We start from the raw sequence: 20,451 nt of genomic DNA, 5'->3' as shown, positions 1-20,451 counted from the left end.
TGCTCACCACTCGCCTGGATGGGTACAACTGCAGCAACATTCAGCAGCTTAGCACCATACAGGACAGCTCGCTCGATTAGTGCCCCTGCCAGCTATGCATCAGCGACACACGGGGGGAATTTTAACCCCAAAAAACAGGCAGCTTTGGGCCGAGTGATAGGTTAAATCTGTTAAAAATCTGAATCCCGACCCAACCCGCCCACTTCTGGTTTTGACGGAGGCGGGCAACCAACCTGCTGCCAGGAGATGGGTTGCCAATTTAAATAGAAACATAGAAAATAGGTACAGGAGTAGGCCATTCGGCCCTTCGAGCCTGCACCACCATTCAATAAGATCATGGCTAATCATCATCTCAATACCCCTTTCCTGCTTTCTCTCCATACTCCTTGATCCCTTTAGCTGTAAGGGCCATATCTAATTCCCACTTGAGTATATCAAACGAACTGGCATCAACATCTCTCTGCGGTAGAGAATTCCACAGGTTAACAACTCTCTGAGTGAAGAAGTTTCTCCTCATCTCGGTCCTAAATAGCTTACCCCCTTATCCCTAGACTGTGTCCCCTGGATCTGGATTCCCCAACATCGGGAACATTCTTCCTGCATCTAACCTGTCCAGTCCCGTCAGTATTTTATATGTTTCTATGAGATCCCCTCTCATTCTTCTAAACTCTAGTGAATACAGGCCCAGTCGATCCAGTCTCTCCTCATATGTGAGTCCTGCCATCCCAGAAATCAGTCTGGTGAACCTTCGCTGCACTCCCTCAATAGCAAGAACATCCTTCCTCAAATTAGGAGGCCAAAACTGAACACAGTATTCCAGGTGAGGCCACACCAAGGCCCTGTACAACTGCAGTAACACCTCCCTGCTCCTATACTCAAATCCCCTAGCTATGAAGGCCAACATGCCACTTGCCTTGTTCATCACCTGCTGTACCTGCATGCCAGCTTTCAATGACTGATGTACCATGACACCCAGGTCTCGTTGCACCTCCCCTTTTACTAATCTGCCGCCATTCAGATAACATTCTGCCTTCTTGTTTTTGCCACCAAAGTGGATTACCTCACATTTATCCACATTATACTGCATCTGCCATGCATTTGCCCACTCACCTAACCTGTCCAAGTCACCCTGCAGCCTCTTAGCATCCTCCTCGCATATAATATTATAATGAGGCTCCATGCCTCATGTTGATCCACTATTTCAAATTTAACTCTGGCCTGCTGGGTTACCCAGGCCTCCAGAATCCCAGTGGCTAAAGGCAGGCAAGGACTGTTCGATCCAGGAGGAAAGTGCCTTTCTACTTACCTATTGGATCCAGCGTACCTGCTTCACCAAACCCCCCATGATCAGACACCGGCCGTCACTACCCCCCACTGCAATCCTTCCGATCTCCTCTGGACCTTCCCTACGAGGCCTCCCATCTCACACTTAAGGCCTCCCATCCATCCCTCAGGCCTCCCATCTCCCCTCATCGACTGTGGCCTGGTGCCAAAGGCCTACCTACCTGCCAGCCTCTCAATCTGGCTGGCTGCGGCCGGGAAACAGAAAAGATAAATGTTAATCAGGTCCTGCTGTTAAATTCAGCAGGGTCTGAGGGAAACCCATTCTTCGGTTACTCGACCTCAATCCAGCCCCCCTCCCGAGTAAAAATCCACCTCCCTGTAGCTGCGTAATCGACGTAATGCAGCAACTTTACAAGGTTATTTGGACAGCACCTCCCTTTTGTGCCCTTTACTACCAAGAAGCACAAGTGCAGCAATTTTGTGGGAACACCATAACTTCCAGATTTCCCTCCAAATCACATACCATCCTGATTCCGACATATATCGCTGTCACCGAATCAACATTCTGGAATTCATTACCTAACACTATTGTGGGAACATGATCTCGAGGACTGCAGCCATCCAAGGAGAAGGCCCACCACTAGTTTCTCAGTACAACTAGGGATGGGTAACAAATGTGCCCAAGCCCTTGCAACAAATTTTTAAAACTACATCAAAATACTTGCTCATTTGCTTTCCTTAAGTGGGTATCCCTTAGAATGGCAGAATTTAATCTTTCTCCTTCGCTCTCCTGTAGATTTAAAACTGTACATAAAATGTTCTTTCCGTGAATGCTTAAAAGTTTGCAAATCTGAAGTGGACTCAATGGATGGGATTTCTTTTAAGAGTGACTATTTTACAGGGCAGCAACATCTTGTGTCATGGGATAGTAAAATCAGGCCCATGTGTGGGATTGTGTTGTGACCAATGCGTAGAATTGTGTGACCAATGAACCACAAGGAGAAGTTGCAAAACTGCCCCAAGTAATGGCTAGCAACTTCCTCATAGTAGGGGAAGCCAATATAGGTAATTCCTTGTTATTTTCTGGTGGCTGGTTACAGATTGGTATTGACAGAGGAATGGATAGCTTTGATGGAGTAATATTGCTAGGCTAACAAGGGGAAGTGGAGAAAAAAAATAATCACAGGAGAGAGGAAAGCTGAGTTTAATTGAAGTCATCTGCAGCCAGAATTGGTGAATGATAATGTTCACTATAACTCAATGGACAAATTGACATAAGAAATAGGAGCAGGAGTAGGCCATACTGCCCCTCGAGTCTGTATGCTCCGCCATTAAATAAGATCATGGCTGAACAGTTACATTAAATCCACTTTCCTGCCCTGTCCCCTATCCCTTGATTCCCTTAGTGCCTAAAAATCTAACGCTCTCTGTCTTGTACATACTCAATGACTAACCATCCACAGCCCTCTGGTGAAGAGAGTTCCAAAGATTCACAACCCCCTGAGTGAATACATTTCTCCTCATCTCAGTCCTAAATGGCTGACTCTTTATCCTGAGACCCCTAGTTCTAGACTCTCCAGCCAGGGTAAATAGCTCTGTGGACTGTTGTATCCTTTATATATCATATTTAAAAATAATTTTTTAAATTAGTATGGTTGGAAACATGCCAAGAGTTTTTCTATAACTGACCACTAGGGAGTGCATAACAATTCACTGAAGCCTCTCAACCTTGCATTTTGGCACCATCACCCGTCAGTCCTAAATAGGCACCAGTCTCCCTTTACTCTCACTTTTTGTCACTTGTTTGCCCTGCTCATTCCTCCAAACCACGGCATCCTCATTTGCTCCCTTATACTTCCCCACTAATTCCTTTCTAACACTCTTGTTTACTCCCTTCCAGGCCCCAGGAACACCACCATCTGGGGAAGCCCTGGAATACAACCCCCCCAAAAAATCTCAACAATTATTATAGCTTGCTGTGTTCTGCATAATATTGCAATAAATAAAGGCTTGTTGCTTCTGGAAACAGAATGATGAAAAGGGAGTGGAAGGATTTCCCTCCCTTGAAGGAGGTTACTCAAGGGAAAAGAAATGGTACAGGGCAGCCAGTAAATGCTGGGCACAACTGATAGTACAGTGATTTCAAACCTAACCTGAATAGTAAATGAAAGTCCTGGGAGGAAATTGTTGCAGGTTAGTGGCAGATTCATATTGGTAGCTGGTATTCTCACTGCGCTAACCCGTCAAAGGGAGGTAAATGTAAGCCTTAGTGATTTTTTTTTAACCTTTATGCTCATCAAGGTAAGGAATGTTAATCCTGGAGCATAGAATACTTAGCATTTTAGGCACCCAGTGCCAACATTAAGTAGTTCCAGGTCAAGCTAAATGTAAAGTTTTCTCTACTAAGTCTAAATAATGTGCCTCAACCATAACCTCAGGAAAGCATTTTGTTGAGCCAGTGTGGTATTTTCTCCAGTCCCCCTTAGGTTGTCCGTGCTACTTTACCAATTAATGCTGAATTAATGACAATATGCCCATGCCAAATAGGAACATTTGCCCAAACCCATTTCAGATAGGAACCTTGCAGACAGAAGAAGCTTTCATCACATCAGTCTGGGCTGGATTTGAACCCAACTCCCAGAATTGAAGGCCAGTGTGCATGAACAGAGAGACCTAGGGGTATATGTGCACAAATCGTTCAAGGTAGCAGGGCAGGTTGAGAAAGCAGTTTAAAAAAAGCTTACGGGATCCTGGACTTCATGAATAGAGGTATAAAGTACATAAATGTGGAACTTATGATGAACTTGTATAAAACACTGGTTCGGCCACAACTGGAGTGCTGTGTCCAGTTCTGAGCACCGCACTTTAGGAAGGATGTGAAATCCTTAGAGAGGGTGCAAAAAAGATTTACGAGAATGATTCCAGGGATGAGGGACTTCAGTTATGATAAGTGGATAGATAAAATTCAAGTGTAGGACCTCAAAGGTAGTAGTCTCTGGGTTACTACCGGTTCTCCTTAGAGCAGAGAAGAATGAGAGGAGATTTGATAGATGTGTTCAAAATCATGGGGTCTGGACAGAGTAGATGGAGAAACTGTTCCCATTGGCAGGAGGGTGGAGAACCAGAGGACACAGATTTAAGGTGATTGGCAGAAGAACCAAAGACGACATGAGGAAAAACATTTTTACACAGTGAGTGGTTAGGATCTGGAATGCACTACCTGAAAGGATGGTGGAGGCAGACTCAATCGTGGCTTTCAAAAGGGAGTTGGATAAGTACCTGATAGAAAATAAATTGCAGGGCTCTGGGGAAAGGGCGGGGGAGTGGGACTAGCTGAAGTGCTCTTGCAGAGAGCCGGCCGCGGGCTCGACGGGCCAAATGGCCTCCTTCCGTGCTGTAACCATTCTATATGATTCTAATGTCTAACCTGCTCTGCCACCCAGTTCCCAGGTAAACAATAATATTTAATGTTTAAATATCTGGGAATGCTCGAAATTACTGTTTCTTTGTCGCTTGACAAATCAATTGAAATGACACCAGCTTTTTTCCAGATAAGATTTAAAATATAACACAGAAGCAGGTACTTTTAAAGTTCTCTTTCTGGAATCAACAGGGATGGTAAAGCCTTTGTCACCTATGAAGTGCGCAAATGTCCTAATAATAAGTCTGTGATTATGGAGAATGGACATGGTTTCTTGACATCTGGACCCAGAACTGGTTCTTCTGCACTCACAGTAACATCACTCGAATACTTTGGATTGAACCAAACCATTGTAACTGGAGTGAGGGTAAGCACTTTCCTATGTTGTTACATAATGAGTTATAATGCTAAATGTGAAAGGTCATTTTTAACCAGTATCATGATAGGATATTAATTCTTGCATTGAAATTAGACATGGATTTACTAAGTGGTACAGTTTGTTGGAGCCCAAAAATGCAAAGCAGTAATGTACATAGTACGATCCTGATCTCAACTGTGCTGTAATGTGGACGCACAAATTAGAGATCAGATGTCTCCTAATACGAAGGAGTAGCAGAATCAGAGAAAGAATTAACCCTGACATTGTCATCTTACCATCAAAATTTAAGACAATTGAGTACTTCGAACACTGATGATGTTTTACTTCTATAAACCTCTATTGTTGAAGCAGTAGTATGATTTTCTACATGTATGCTAAATAATGAATATAAACCTATAATCTGTTATTATAGTCATAACTGTCACATTTGAGGCATATTATGGCTGAATTCTATTTCCTGCACACAGCCATGTTGCTTTCCTCCAAAATGAGCAGTGTGCAAATATTGCATATGCAGGGATGTTTGTACAATGTCTTGAACAGCAATGAGTCACAGAGCTCCAGATTTCAGAGAAAAGTAGAATGTCCCATTTCAGCTAACCTGTTTGGTGTACTTATTCGTGTGAGTCTATCTAAGGCAAGGAATTCTGAACTCAAAGGTTTCAGTGCATCTCACAACATATTGTATTATGAGCATTGTATTGTCTCATCTGATAAGACTGGAGCTATTTATACTTTGTAGATCTCAAAGGACACAGAGCAGCCCAAATCAGAATGATTCATCTGCTCTGGGGTTTACCAAACATTTTGCTCCTCTTTTTTTCCGCAATTTCCTCTTACCGATTTTCTCCCTTTGCTTCCTGTGCAAATACGTCAATACCTCTCAGGAGTACAGTCCATGGGTGACACTCGCCCTCCTATTTCTTGTCTATTTAGTAATTGTTTGTGTGAGGGTGAAATGGACAGTTCGTGTCCGCAGGCTATTTTGACAGTTGGGGCATCACAACCAAGTTATCCTGCCATCATCAAATGCCCATACTTCGAGTAGGAGTTTTTTTGTCATTCATTCACGATATGTGGGCATCACTGGCAAGGCCAGCACTTATTGCCCATCCCTAATTCCCTTTGAGAAGGTGGTGGTGAGCTGCCTTCTTGAACCGCTGCAGTCCTTGAGGTGAAGGTACTCCCACAGTGCTGTTAGGGAGCAAGTTCCAGGATTTTGACCCAGCGACGATGGAGGAACGGCGATATATTTCCAAGTCAGCATGGGATGTGACTTGGAGGAGAACTTGGAGGTGATGGTGTTTCCATGTGCTTGCTGCCCTTGTCCTTCTGGGTTTGAGAAGTGCTGTCCAAGAAGCCTTGGTGAGTTGCTGCAATGCATCGTGTAGATCTTACACACTGCAGCCATGGCGCGCCAGGGAGTGAAGGTTTAAGGTGGTGGATGGGGTGCCAATCAAGTAGGCTGTTTTGTCCTGGATGGTATCTAGCTTCTTGAGTGTTGATGGAACTGCATTCATCCAGGCAAGTGGAGAGGATTACATCACACTCCTGACTTGCACCTTGTAGATGGTGGAAAGGCTTTGGGGAGTCCGGAGGTGAGTCACTCGCCATAGAATACCCATCTTCTGACCTGCTGTTGTAGGCACAATATTTGTGTGGCTGGTCCAGTTAAGTTTCTGGTCAATTTTGACCCCAGGATGTTGATGGTTGGGGATTCGACAATGTTAATGCCATTGAATGTCATGGGGAGATGGTTAGACTCTCTTGTTGGAGATGGTCCTTGCCTGGCACTTGTGTGGCACGAATGTTACTTGCCACTTATCAGCCCAAGCCTGAATGTTGTCCAGGTCTTGCTGTATGTGGGTACGGACTTCTTCATTATCTGAGGAGTTGCGAATGGAACTGAATACTGTACAATCATTAGCGAACATCCCCACTTCTGCCCTGCACCACATAGCAATCAAAAGCAGGAAAATCTGGCCAATTTTCCATCCCCACTCCAGAACTATTGAAGCCAAGTATAATGCCCTTTCATTCTGTGAGAACAGTTAATCCAGCACTGACTGGGGATCAGACATAGGACTTTCTGCTATTTTTGATTTAGCTACTTGGATTTTGAAGCTGATTTTATGTAACTCCATGCATAAATTTATTGGAAAAAAAATTGTATAAAAAGCATTAATGATTTCTTGCTAAATCTAGTATCTCTGAACAGCTGAAATATTATTGCAGAATTAGATAGATCTTCCAGTAATAACAGGAAGAATTGGCAATGGTGATTGTTTATGGGTCTTCTACAATTGTTAGAGAAAATTGGTAATGTACCATAACAAATAAACTATCTGTTAATTCTTCTGGTATTCTCTACATACCTATCAAAAATACACAGCTTTAAAATGGTGACAATATGCTGTACTTGTTTTAACAGTCATTAATCCAGGGTAAGAGTAGTCTTAAGTTCTTACTAACATGCAGTCAACATAGATATTAATTGCTGTATTGACATTAGGTGGCTCCAGTGGCATATCTTGATATTGTCACCAGCCCGATGTTGTATGTGGCCAAAAATGAAGAACTGGCTGCCCTTCCTCTTGGAATGACATTGACTTTTACAGTTAACTTTTATGACCTCAGTGGAAACCAGTTCCATGCACACAACACAGAATTGTATTTAGCTCTTAACAGGTGAGCAATTCTTTTGAATATATGCGCTGATAATATTTATCTTGAAGGAAAGGTGATGTCAAATTGCTTTAAAGCTTTATCTAAGCACATAATGTATTCTTGTTACATTAAGGAAATCTGGTGATCGTCACATTGGTTAGTGCCAGTTAGAGGATAGTCATATTGTTAAAGACCTTTCAAGAATGATTCATTAACATTCTTATTCTTTCCACATTCTCTATGCACCTCCTGACGAACATGTGCTCAATATGCAGATAAAAACCCACATCATCTGTACCAGTGTCGATTTAAACAGGCTTATGCCCAAAGGAAACGACACCACCTGATAATACAAGGTTGAGATCATTTAAGTATTCTGTTGACATGCCTGGAGCTTAGCACATGATGCACAGGAAGCCCCATAGTGGGGTGGGATGCTGTAATGTGAAGCATCATCATCATAGGCAGTCCCTTGGAATCGAGGAAGACTTGCTTCCACTCTTAACATGAGTTTTTAGATGGCTGTACAGTCCAATACAAGAACCACAGTCTCTGTCACAGGTGGAACAGATAGTCGTTGAGGGAAAAGATGGGTGGGACTGGTTTGCCGCACACTCTTTCCGCTGCCTGCGCTTGTTTTCTGCACGCTCTCGGCGACGAGACTCGAGGTGCTCAGTGCCCTCCCGGATGCACTTCCTCCACTTAGGGCGGTCTTTGGCCAGGGACTCCCAGGTGTCAGTGGGGATGTTGCACTTTATCAGGGAGGCTTTGAGGGTATCCTTGTAACATTTCCTCTGCCCGCCTTTGGCTCGTTTTCCATGAAGGAGTTCCGAATAGAGCGCTTGCTTTGGGAGTCTCATGTCTAGCATGTGAACTATGTGTCCAGCCCAGTGGAGCTGATCAAGTGTGGTCAGTGCTTCAATGCTGGGGATGTTGACCTGGTCGAGGATGCTAACATTGGTGCGTCTGTCCTCCCAGGGGATTTGTAGGATCTTGCGGAGACATCGTTGGTGGTATTTCTCCAGCGACTTGAGATGTCTACTGTACATGGTCCATGTTTCTGAGCCATACAGGAGGGCGGGTATTACTACAGCCCTGTAGGGCACAGCAGCAATGTAAGAGTGGCTTTCCATCGATGTGTGCCAGTGCTTTGGGCAGCAATCATTGCATTATTGGCTCCATAGCCTGCTGTTCCCTCTCCTTATAAAGGCAATTGTGATTCCATAACATAACTTAATGCTTCCCCATTTTGAATTGATACGGATATGCAGTTTCAAGTTTTTTGTTGTTCGCCTTGGTTTCAACTTGCAAAGTCAGTGAGTTGTGAATCAATCTTATTTTGTTTGGATTTCCAACTCTAATGGTCCTTGGGACTCAAACTAGAATTGCTCCCCAGCATTGTTTTCATCATCAATCAGAATTGGAATATTGGTTTCATTGCATACATGGTTGTAGAGCTCTGGATCATTATGTAAAGCATATAGAACATAATTGCAAGTCCTAAAAATGTATTTCTTAAAAAGAAAATGGTCCTTCCTCTACACATCACTGGCCTGATGTGATATATCTGCGCTCAAGCCTAATTTGCAACCCTTCCACTGGAGTTATGGCAGGAGTGCACTGGAAGAGCCGTGGATTTTCGGCCCATCAGTGCCAGAGGTAGGTAATGTTCAAATTCCCCAAACCTAAGTTCTGAGTGAAGATGCAAACTATGAGAACAAAGTTGTGGACTTAGTGCCAGTTTGTGACAAATTGTGATTCCTTTCGTGAGATGAAGTCATACCAACTGTGTGACCTCATTATACAAAGGGCTTTTCCAGCTGGCAGAATGGATTATGGTTCAACACAATAATGTATTGATGAGTTCAAAACCCCCAATTCACCCATTTTCATTAGTACCAAATTGATTTCCATAGGTAACAATGTCATACCCAGTTCTATAGGGCCCAAGTTTCCGCCCTCTGGAAAAACGGCACATCTCGATAAGGTGCGCCGACTTTCTGAAAGAAAAAGGGCACTGAAAACTTACCTTGTGATTCTCCGGTCTCCTCAGGACATCTTCGTGCTCGGTGTGGTGCAGCACAAGGGGTCGGGGGCGGAGCCAGGTCCCGGTGCTGAATACAGTGCCGGGACCTCTGTACATGCGCGCTAGAGTGTGCGCGAATGTGCAGTAGCTCCAGGTGCCGAGGCTGCGTGGGAGGGGCCCGACCCTAGCCCTGGCCGAATGGGCTTACAGGGCGAAGATCGGGACTCGGACCTCCCTCCCGTTCAGCCTCCCCCCGCTCCTCTCTCCCCCCACCCTTCTCTCCCATCCCCTCGCTTCCACCATCCCCGCCCCCCCGTCATCGGTGGGACCCGCCCGGCATCTCGCTGGGGGGGGGGCGCCCCCAGAGTGGTGGCGGCGGTGGCCTGGCCCGTTAAGCCTCTTTCCCCCCCCCCCCTTCTCTTCCCCACCCCCACCGCTCTTCTCCCCCACCCCCTTCTCTCCCACCCCCCGCCTCCCTCCCATGTCGTCGGCAGGGCCTGGCCCGGCATTTCGCTGGGGGGTGGGCTCCGCCCGAAGTGTCGGCGGTGGCCCGGCCCAACCCACCCGTTCAGCCTCTCCCCCCTGCTCTCTTCCCCCTCCCTCTCTCCCCCTCCTCTCTCCCCCTCCCTCCTCCCTCCTCTCTCTCCCTCCTCTCTCTCTCCCTCCTCCTCCTCTCTCTCCCTCCTCTCTCTTCCTCCCTCCCGCCTCTCTCCCTCCCTCCCTCCTTCCCTCCCCCTCCTCTCCATTACCCCTCCTCTCCCTCCCTCCTTCCCTCCCCCTCCTCTCCCTCACCCCTCCTCTCCTCTCCCCTCCCTCCCCACCTCTCCTCTCCCCTCCCTCCTCCCTCCCTTCCCCCCCCCTTACCCCCCTCCTCTCCCCTCGCTCTCCCCCACCCCTTCCCCCCTCTCTCCCCCCACCCCTCTCTCACAGAGACACTGACAGAGAGAGAGAGACACTGACAGAGAGGGAGACACGGACAGAGAGAGACACTGGGGGGGTGGGGGGAGGACGTCCCAGCATGCTGTTGGAGGGCTCCTGGTGCTGCAGTCGGTGAGTAGAAATAATTGTTTATTTATTGATTGATTTTTTAAATATTTTATTTTTTAATTTTTTTAAATTGATTTATTGGTTGATTTATTGATTTATTTATCATTTATTATTAATGATGGCTCATTATTTGTAAAAGTGAAGTGTTTAATGTTTGTAAACTTCCCACCCCCCACCCCATCTTTCGTTCCCTACGCCTGATTTATAAGTGTAGGCAAGGTTTTTCTGAGCATACAAAAATCTACACTTACTCCATTCTAAGTTAGTTTGGAGTAAGTTTTCGCTGCCTAAACTTGCAAAACAAACGTAAGTGGCTGGACACACCCCCTTTGGAAAAAAAAATCTATTCTAAAATGAAACTATTCTAACTGACTACAACTGGAGCAAACTAAATGCTGAGAATTGCAATTTCTAAGACGCTCCATTCTAAAGTAGTTGCTCCAAAAAAATAGGAGCAACTCAGGCCAAAACTTGAGCCCATAGTTACCATTCCTATGTACAGCTTTCGTTACACTTTCGGAATGATTACTCCAAAAATAATGCGATGGGAACACAATTTTAGAGTAATGCAAGTGTATTTTCACGGCCTAAAACATTAATGGATTTTTTTTAAACCAATTTAGGGATGATCTGCTGCTGATTGGATCTGGTACCAGGAATAACACTTATGTGGCTCAGACTGCCAATATAGGTTTGACCATACTCGCAGTTTGGGATAAAAAGCATCCAGGCATTGCAGACTATATCCCAATACCTATCCAATATGCAATATGGCCGAACATAACCGAGCACGTGACACTGAGTGATGTCATATGTTTCGCCAGCGTGCTGGTGAACCAAGAAGGTTAGTGATATGAAACCACTGTTTACCTTCATTAGCTTTAAAGGCTTAAAATAGCACAGAAGCATGGTTTGCTAGAAACATTACATTAACAAGAAAGTATTTTTTTACTCCAATTGATTTTAGTCACAGCTGTCGAACTGATAGACCTAGAGTCAAATGCCCTTGCGCTTCACTGCTGATTGGTTAGTGCCAGTTAAAGGATGTTCATATTGTTAAAGACCTTTCAAGAATGATTAATTAATATTCTTCTTCATTCCACATTCTCTATGCACCTCCTGACAAACATGCGCTCAACATGCAGATAAAAATCCACATCATCTGTACCAGTGTCGATTTTAAATAGGCTCATGCCCAAAGGAAATGACACCACCTGATAATACAAGGTTGAGATCATTTAAATATTCTGTTGGCATGCCTGGAGCTTAGCATAGGGAGCCCCATAGTAAAGTGGGATGCTGTAATGTGGAGCATAGCAGCAATAGAAGAGCACAGCACAATGTGACGCTAACTGACAGAAAAGCCCCCGTACTTTCCTGAATGTGAGCTAAGAGGAGCAGGAGTTCTCTTCCTAACACCACATTAAAAGAATGTGGGTCGTGAACCTCCGTTGTAACTGATTTTCCCCTCCTCGTCCGAGGCCCAATCTCTCCTGAGAGGACAGATAGGGCCTCGTTTTAATGTCTCATGTAAAAGACGGTATCTCTGACTATGCAGCACTCCCTCAGTACTGCATTGGAATATCTGCCTAGATTATGTGCTCAAGTCTCTACAGGGAGGCATTACCACTGAGCCAAAGCTGATACCTAAATAAAATAAGTGAGATAGAGTCCACAATCATCATCATCATAGGCAGTCCCTTGGAATCGAGGAAGACTTGCTTCCACTCCTGAAGTGAGTTCTTTGGTCGCTGAACCGTCCAATACGAGAGCCACAGACTCTGTCACAGGTGGGACAGACAGTCGTTAAGGGAAAGGGTGGGTGGGACTGGTTTGCCGCACGCTCTTTCCGCTGCCTGCGCTTGACCTCTTCATGCTCTCGGCGTTGAGACTCGAAGTGCTCAACGCTCTCCCGGATGCACTTTCTCCACTTAGGGCGGTCTTTGGCTAGGAACTCCCAGGTGTCAGTGGTGATGTCGCACTTTATCAGTGTAATGACTCAAGAATCTGTAAACTCACTCAGTTGCAACCTGATCCATCTTTATTCTAGCCCAAGAGTGCCAGCGTGACAAAGACGCCCAGCTTATATACAGGTGACCAAGCACACATGCCACATGCGTACAGCCCGATGACCTCTAACCACGGTGCCCTCTGGTGTCTGGTGACCCCCAAGCATTAATACATAACAATCAGGGAGGCTTTGAGGGTGTCCTTGTAACGTTTCTGCTGCCCACGTTTGGCTCATTTGTCGTGAAGGAGCTCCGCATAGAGCATTTGCTTTGGGAGTCTCGTGTCTGGCATGCGAACTATGTGGCCTGCCCAGCGAAACTGATCGAGTGTGGTCAGTGCTTCAATGCTGGGGATGTTAGCTTGGATGAGGACGCTGATGTTGGTGCGCCTGTACTCCCAGGGGATTTGCAGGATCTTGCGGAGACATCGTTGGTGATATATCTCCAGCGACTTGAGGTATCTTCTGTACATCGTCCGTGCCTCTGAGCCATACAGGAGAGCGGGTATTACTACAGCCCTGTAGACCATGAGCTTGGTGGTAGATTTGAGGGCTTGCTCTTCGAACACTCTTTTTCTCAGGTGGCCGAAGGCTGCACTGGCGCATTGGAGGCGGTGTTGAATCTCTGCATCAATGTCTGCTTTTGTTGATAAGAGGCTCCTGAGGTATGGGAAATGGTCCACATTGTCGAGGGCCACGCCCGTGGATCTTGATGACTGGGGAGCAGTGCTGTGCGGCGAGGACAGGCTGCTGGAGGACCTTTCTCTTACGGATGTTTAGCATAAGGCCCATGCTTTCATATGCCTCTGTAAATACATCGACTATATCCTGGAGTTCAGCTTCAGAATGTGCGCAGACGCAGGCATCGTCCGCGTACTGCAGCTCAATGACTGAGGGTGATCTTGGACCTGGCCTGGAGACGACGTAGGTTAAACAGCTTCCCACTGGTCTGTAGTTTAGTTCCACTCCAGCGGGGAGCTTGTTGACTGCGAGGTGGAGCATGGCACCAAAGCCTGAGAAGAGGGTTGGAGCGATAACGCAGCCGTTTGACCCTGGTCCGGACGTGGATTGGGTCTGTAATGGATCCGTTGGTAAGGATCACGGCCTGCCTGTCATCGTGGATCAGGCGAAGGATATTGACAAACCTTTGCGGGCATCCAAAATGGAGGAAGACACTCCATAGACCTTCGCAGTTGACAGTGTCAAAGGCATCGTAAGGTTGAAAAAGGCCATGCATTTCTCCTGCAGCTGTCGCGCTGCAAAGATCATGTCCGTTGTGCCCCGTCGGGGATGAAATCCGCACTGTGACGCCGGGAGGAGCGCCTCGGCCACTGGGAGAAGACGGTTGATAAGAACTCTAGCAACAACTTTCCCAGTGGCTGATAGGGAGATTCCCCTGTAGTTGCCGCAGTCGGACTTGTCCCATTTTTTAAAGATGGTCACGATCACTGCACCTCTGAGATCTCCCGACATGCTCTCCTCCCTCCAGATGAGAGAGATGAGGTCATGCATCCGCGCCAGCAGCACTTCTCCGCCATACTTTAGTACCTCGGCAGGGATTCCATCCGCTCCCGTAGCCTTGTTATTCTTGAGCTGTTTTATGGCTTTTCCTACCTCGTGCAACATTGGGGTTTCACTGAGGTGGTGGCGGGTCACATGCTGCGAGATGGAGTCGAGAATACTCGAGTCAAAAACAGAGTCTCGATTGAGGAGATCTTCGAAGTGCTCCTTCCAGCGGGCCCGGATAGCCTCGGTGTCCTTGATGAGTGTTTCCTCGTTCTTGGCCAGCAGTGGGATGGGGCCTTGGGAGTTTGGACCGTAGGTGGCCTTGACTGCGATGAAGAATCCTCACATATCGTGGCTGTCAGCCAGTTGTTGTATCTCCTGTGCTTTCTCCATCCACCACCCCTGTTCTTTAGGTCCCGGATTTTTTGTTGGACCTCAGCCTTGAACCATCTGTAATGTTGCTTTGCTGCTCCCAAGTTGGGTTGTTGCTTGAGGCTCAGAAATGCTCTACGGCTTACAATCTATTAGTTCTTGGATCTCCTGATCATTTTCATCAAACCAGTCCTGATGTTTTCTGGTTGAGTGACCAAGTGTCTCTTCATAGGCACTGGTTATGGAGGCCTGGAGGGCAGACCAAGCACTGTGGGCATTCAGCATCTCGGGGTCATCAAGACACGCTAGGTTAGCTGTGAGGCGCTGGCTGTATTGGGCTCTCTTAGCTGGGTCTTTAAGTGCACCGGCATTGATTTGTTGCGGCACTGCTTCTGCTGTCCCCTCTGCTTTGGGGCTATGTTAATATCGATGCTGGATCGGATTAGGCGATGGTCCGTTTAGCAGTCGTCAGCTCCTGTCATGGCGTGGGTGATGCGCACATCCTTGCGATCCCTGGCTCAGACAATGACATAGTCAAGCAGGTGCCAGTGTTTGGAGCGAGGGTGTTGCCACCATGCCTTGTATTTGTCCCTCTGGCGGAACAGGGTGTTGGTGATGAGAACATAAGAACATAAGAATTAGGAACAGGAGTAGGCCATCTAGCCCCTCGAGCCTGCTCCGCCATTCAACAAGATCATGGCTGATCTGGCCGTGGACTCAGCTCCACTTACCCGCCCGCTCCCCATAACCCTTAATTCCCTTATTAGTTAAAAATCTATCTATCTGTGACTTGAATACATTCAATGAGCTAGCCTCAACTGCTTCCTTGGGCAGAGAATTCCACAGATTCACAACCCTCTGGGAGAAGAAATTCCTTCTCAACTCGGTTTTAAATTGGCTCCCCTGTATTTTGAGGCTGTGCCCCCTAGTTCTAGTCTCCCCGACCAGTGGAAACAACCTCTCTGCCTCTATCTTGTTCTAGTTCTAGTTCATGTTCTAGACATTTTGTCAGAAATAGGGTACCGCTGGAGTTGGCTTTCCCTATCCCCTCTCTGCCAATCACACCTCCCCAGAGAGCTGTGTCTTTGCCGACCCTGGCGTTGAAGTCACCTAGGAGGATCAGTTTGTCACCCGCGGGGACGCGGGACAGGGATGTTTCGAGGTTGGAATAAAAACCCTCTTTGGTCTCATCCGTTGCATCAAGTGTTGGGGCGTACGCACTGATGACTGTGGCGCATTGGTTCCGGGATAGGGTGAGTCGAAGAGTCATGAGGTGTTCGTTAACCCCGCAGGGGTAGTCTTTAAGGCGGTCGACTAGCTCATTTTTGATGGCGAAGCCGACTCCATGGAGGCGGCATTCTTCCTCTGGTTTTCCTTTCCAGAAAAAGGTGTAGCCTCCATCTTGTTCCTTGAGCTGGCCTTCCCCTGCCCGCCGGGTCTCGCTTAGGGCGGCGATGTCAATGTCAAAGCATCTTAAGTTCCCGGGCAACTATGGCGGTGCGGTGTTCCGGCCTGTCGCTGTTGGAGTTGTCCATGAGAGTCCTGACGTTCCAGGTCCCGAACTTCATGTTAGCAAAGTGGAAGATGCTCGAGCGTGAGTTTTTTTAATGTGGGGTGGCTGCTGCACACCGGCAACCACACTGGCTTGGCTGAGTAAGATCTTGGTCCAGTGGCAAGGGGATCCAATATGACTGGAGACCAGGCACTGTTGTATGAGCCTAATTGCCTACGGCGAGATGTTGGCCGCAAGCTCAGCGCCCTTGATAGTAGGTGGCCCAAGGCTTGTTTGGGGCCAGGCTATCCGCTGGAGTTCCGAGGGATGTTTTAAAAGTTTCTCCAGAGGTTTCAAAAGAAAAATTCTCCAAGTTGCTTAAAAGTTTTCCCAAATTGTTTAAAAAGTTTCTCAAGTTGATTAAAAGTTTAAAAGTAGATTAAAAGTTGATTAAAAGTCTAAAATGTAAGTCAGTAATAGGTTACTCCCCTGGCACTGCTCCATGGGCGCCGCCAGCCCTCTGTTGTCCTGGGCCGGCCACGGAGTCCCTTCGGCCGGTTAAACACCGGCCACGGAGTCCCTTCGGTTGGTTAAACACCGGCCACGGAGTCCCTTCGGTTGGTTAAACACCGGCCACGGAGTCCCTTCGGTTGGTTAAGCCACGGAGTCCCTTCGGTTGGTTAAACACCGGCCACGGAGTCCCTTCGGCCGGTTAAACACCGGCCACAGAGTCCATTCGGTTGGTTAAACACCGGCCACGGAGTCCCTTCGGCCAACTCGGAACCGGCCTCAGCAGCGACCTCGGAGTCCCGGCGGCCCAGTCTGCGGAGGCGAAAGCAGCTGGATATAGTTTCCTGTGTTGTCCTGGGCCGGTCCCGGAGTCCCTTCGGCCGGCCAGTCGCCGGCCCCGGAGTCCCTTCGGCCGGCCAGTCGCCGGTCCCGGAGTCCCTTCGGCCGGCCAGTCGCCGGCCCCGGAGTCCCTTCGGCCGGCCAGTCGCCGGTCCCGGAGTCCCTTCGGCCGGCCAGTCGCCGGTCCCGGAGTCCCTTCGGCCGGCCAGTCGCCGGTCCCGGAGTTCCTTCGGCCGGCCAGTCGCCGGTCCCGGAGTCCCTTCGGCCGGCCAGTCGCCGGTCCCGGAGTCCCTTCGGCCGGCCAGTCGCCGGTCCCGGAGTCCCTTCGGCCGGCCAGTCGCCGGTCCCGGAGTCCCTTCGGCCGGCCAGTCGCCGGTCCCGGAGTCCCTTCGGCCGGCCAGTCGCCGGCCCCGGAGTCTCTTCGGCCGGCCAGTCGCCGGCCCCAGGAGTCCCTTCGGCCGTGCAGCGCTCCCTCAGTACTGCCCCCATGTACGCATAAGTCCACAATAGCACTTATTGCATTTGGGCTATAAGCAGAAGTGAATCTCATCTGCGTTCACATATTATGAAGAGGATTGTTCAATTATTTTTGAATTATCTTACTATCGTAGGAATTTCAGCAAAGACAGAGGCCATTTGGTCCATCATGCTTGTGCCTCAGTTACTCCATATATGAGCTGTCTACTCTAACGCCATTTTTCAGCACTTTGAATAGTTGTAAGGTGGGAGCGGCATTGAAATTGCTTAAACTCAATTTATTTATGATTCTTATACAGTCAGAGAAAGAAAACATTCATCCCAGGTGGTCCAAAAGGTAGTGTCTTAGCTCACCATATCACCCAGTCCCATTTCTCATGTTACTGTATGTTGCAGTTGTAAAATTGTACTTTTTTTTTCAAATCTTTCCTGTTTCTAATTTTTTTATTAGTTCCTGGGATGTGGACGTCGCTGGCAAGGCCGGCATTTATTGCCCATCCCTAATTGCCCTTGAGAAGGTGGTGGTGAACCGCCTTCTTGAACTGCTGCAGTCCTTGTGGTGAACACACTGAAGGATTTTAATTTTAAAAGAAACATTTTCCTTCAAATTTCTCTTGGTTATAATTATATTTAACAAATGCTGAATATTACCTACACATGAAATTGCTTCTATATCTGATATGTTCTGAAGAAGTGCTCCAGCGGTCTTTCAAAATGCTAAGTGAGCCTCTTATTTTATATTGCTAAATCTTTGTAAAGTCAATTTATATAGAAATAAAAACTGAAGCATTTGTTTAGGTGAGCCTGGGAACTGGTATTTGTTATCAAGTGAAGTTCTACAGATTGATTCTGCCACAGGATTGGGAGTTACCAGGGGTACAGGGTCAACCACAGTCTATTATGAAATTCCAGGAATTGTGAGAACCTATAGAGAGGTAAGACTTCCATCATTTACTTTTTATATAATCATGGTTGATACGATATATGTGTTTTCTTAGCACAACTAAGTTATGCACAAAGGATTATTCTCATTGAGTGAGAGTTTACCCAAAAAATAAACAAAGTGGCATTATCGTAGAGCGAGCTCTTTCCTTCTCTCACCGTACCTAGGTTCTTTGTCCAGTTTCGCCTTATAAATGATGTTGGAGCAATTATAAATGTAAAATGAAAGTTAACCTTGTTCCTTACATTTCCAGTTGACAAAGTAGTATAATGACCATTAGAACAGAAACTCAAGAATTTACTTGCACTGAAACCTTAGTTATTTTGACCATATACTACATGCAATATTTCCACAGCAGCCTTTGAGTTTTATGCCATGGATATGTTACATTATGCAATAATTCTCCTATTTGCATTTCAGATCACAGTTACTGGTGTAGGAAAAGCCACCGTTTCCTTTCATGGTTTCACACACATAATCGGCCTTCCCAGTTTTAATAAATACAGATTTCTTGTGACTACTATGAATAAAGATAGCAGTCTGAGGGGTGAGTGCTCACTTTCTAAATACAGATGGGGAAACTATAGTTGTCAGGAGAGACTTACGATACCGGGGCTACTTTCAGTGGAGCTGTAATTACACTTTCCCATCTGCATTTCCTCCAGTGACAGAAGGATGTCATTACAGTGTGACAACTTTATCTAAGATGTTTCCATTATAAATGTGGACATAGGAATTTATAATAGAAAAAATAAAATGACAGAATACATGACTTTAAAATGGGAACTGAATTACATTTGCATACCGTGGTCCAATTCCCACCTTCCCCACCCTCTAACCCTGTTTCACCAGAAGACTGCACTGGGTCTTGACTCCTGTGGGAAATACCATCGGAGATTGACTGGTACATAATTTGTTTTGTGCCTGTCTATTGAGCAAAATGTCTGTTGTGGAATTGTAGAGTATATAAGATTGTAATTGTTATGGAAAAGATTAATCCGGATTACTACTTTAAACAACAGTGGAACTAAAACAAAGCACATGGGTTTAAACTAGTAAAAGGTAAGTTTAGGACTGATATCGGGAGGTTTTTCTTCACACAGAGGGTGATCAACACTTGGAATAGACTTCTGGACAGGGTAACAGAGGTGAAAACCATAGAATCATTTGATTTAGCAACGGGGGGGGTGTATTGTTTTTCTGGATGGATGAATTTAGATGGGCTGAATTACCTCAACCATATTGTTCTCTGAATGTTCTTATTCCATCACTGGTTAAGGTTGTGTAGCCCTGTGTTCCTCTGCTTTCCAATTAATTACTTTCCACTTTTTGTTATGTCACTAGTCATATTACATAAAGCCTTTCTTTCCCTATCAAAAATTCCAACCTGATCATATTGTAGCAAAAAAAATTCTGGTCAATAGAAACTGCCATTTATATAGCGCTGCTCATGTAAATCTATGTCAAAGCACTTTACAAGAGGAGCCATGGATGGCAGGTAGAAAGAAAAGGAATCGGAGGAGAGAAGACTGAAGACAGGGCTGAAGAGAAATCATTTTAGGAGGCTTTTAAGTGCAGGAAAGAGGTAGCAAACCCAATCACATTGCAGCAGAAACAAAATCACTGAGATACAGCCAACATGACAATTCTTACCAAACCCATAATATAGCCCTAAAAATAAACGCATAATAAAAGAATCAATTCAGAAAAATATCATAAGCCCATAAAGTTAACTAACCATCCTAGTTGCAGTCACTTTAACAACTCTTCTCTCCCCACCCCTACCCTCACTGCCCTGCCCCATCTGTCGAGCTGAACCCCAGCTTAAGTAAAGCTTCCAAAAAAGTCCATTCTGACAAAGACCTCAATGTTTCCTCAATTGGCTGGCTATATTTTGGGTCTGTTCAAGTAAATAACACCCCTACCTCGTGCTTCCGTCAAGGTAAGGTAAATAGTTATTAGATTTTAAAATAAAATTGA

At 46.4% G+C, this 20,451-nt stretch overlaps 1 protein-coding gene across 3 annotated transcripts in view; it reads left to right on the top strand.

Moving 5' to 3' along the window:
* The window catches only part of LOC139226368 (nuclear pore membrane glycoprotein 210-like), a 142,574-nt gene that overhangs the window by 101,218 nt on the left and 20,905 nt on the right, over positions 1 to 20,451 (top strand). For all 3 annotated transcript variants that reach the window (XM_070857074.1, XM_070857076.1, XM_070857075.1), the window contains 5 exons: positions 4,898 to 5,072; positions 7,597 to 7,772; positions 11,448 to 11,668; positions 18,327 to 18,463; positions 18,892 to 19,018. In XM_070857074.1, the coding sequence (XP_070713175.1) occupies positions 4,898 to 5,072; positions 7,597 to 7,772; positions 11,448 to 11,668; positions 18,327 to 18,463; positions 18,892 to 19,018 (836 nt within the window). The remainder of the gene's footprint in view (positions 1 to 4,897; positions 5,073 to 7,596; positions 7,773 to 11,447; positions 11,669 to 18,326; positions 18,464 to 18,891; positions 19,019 to 20,451) is intronic.

Source organism: Pristiophorus japonicus, chromosome 16 (assembly GCF_044704955.1).
Source record: "Pristiophorus japonicus isolate sPriJap1 chromosome 16, sPriJap1.hap1, whole genome shotgun sequence".
Lineage (NCBI taxonomy): Eukaryota > Metazoa > Chordata > Chondrichthyes > Pristiophoridae > Pristiophorus > Pristiophorus japonicus.
The sequence above is the reverse complement of the archived record's forward strand: the minus strand, read 5'-3'. Positions and strand labels throughout refer to the sequence as shown.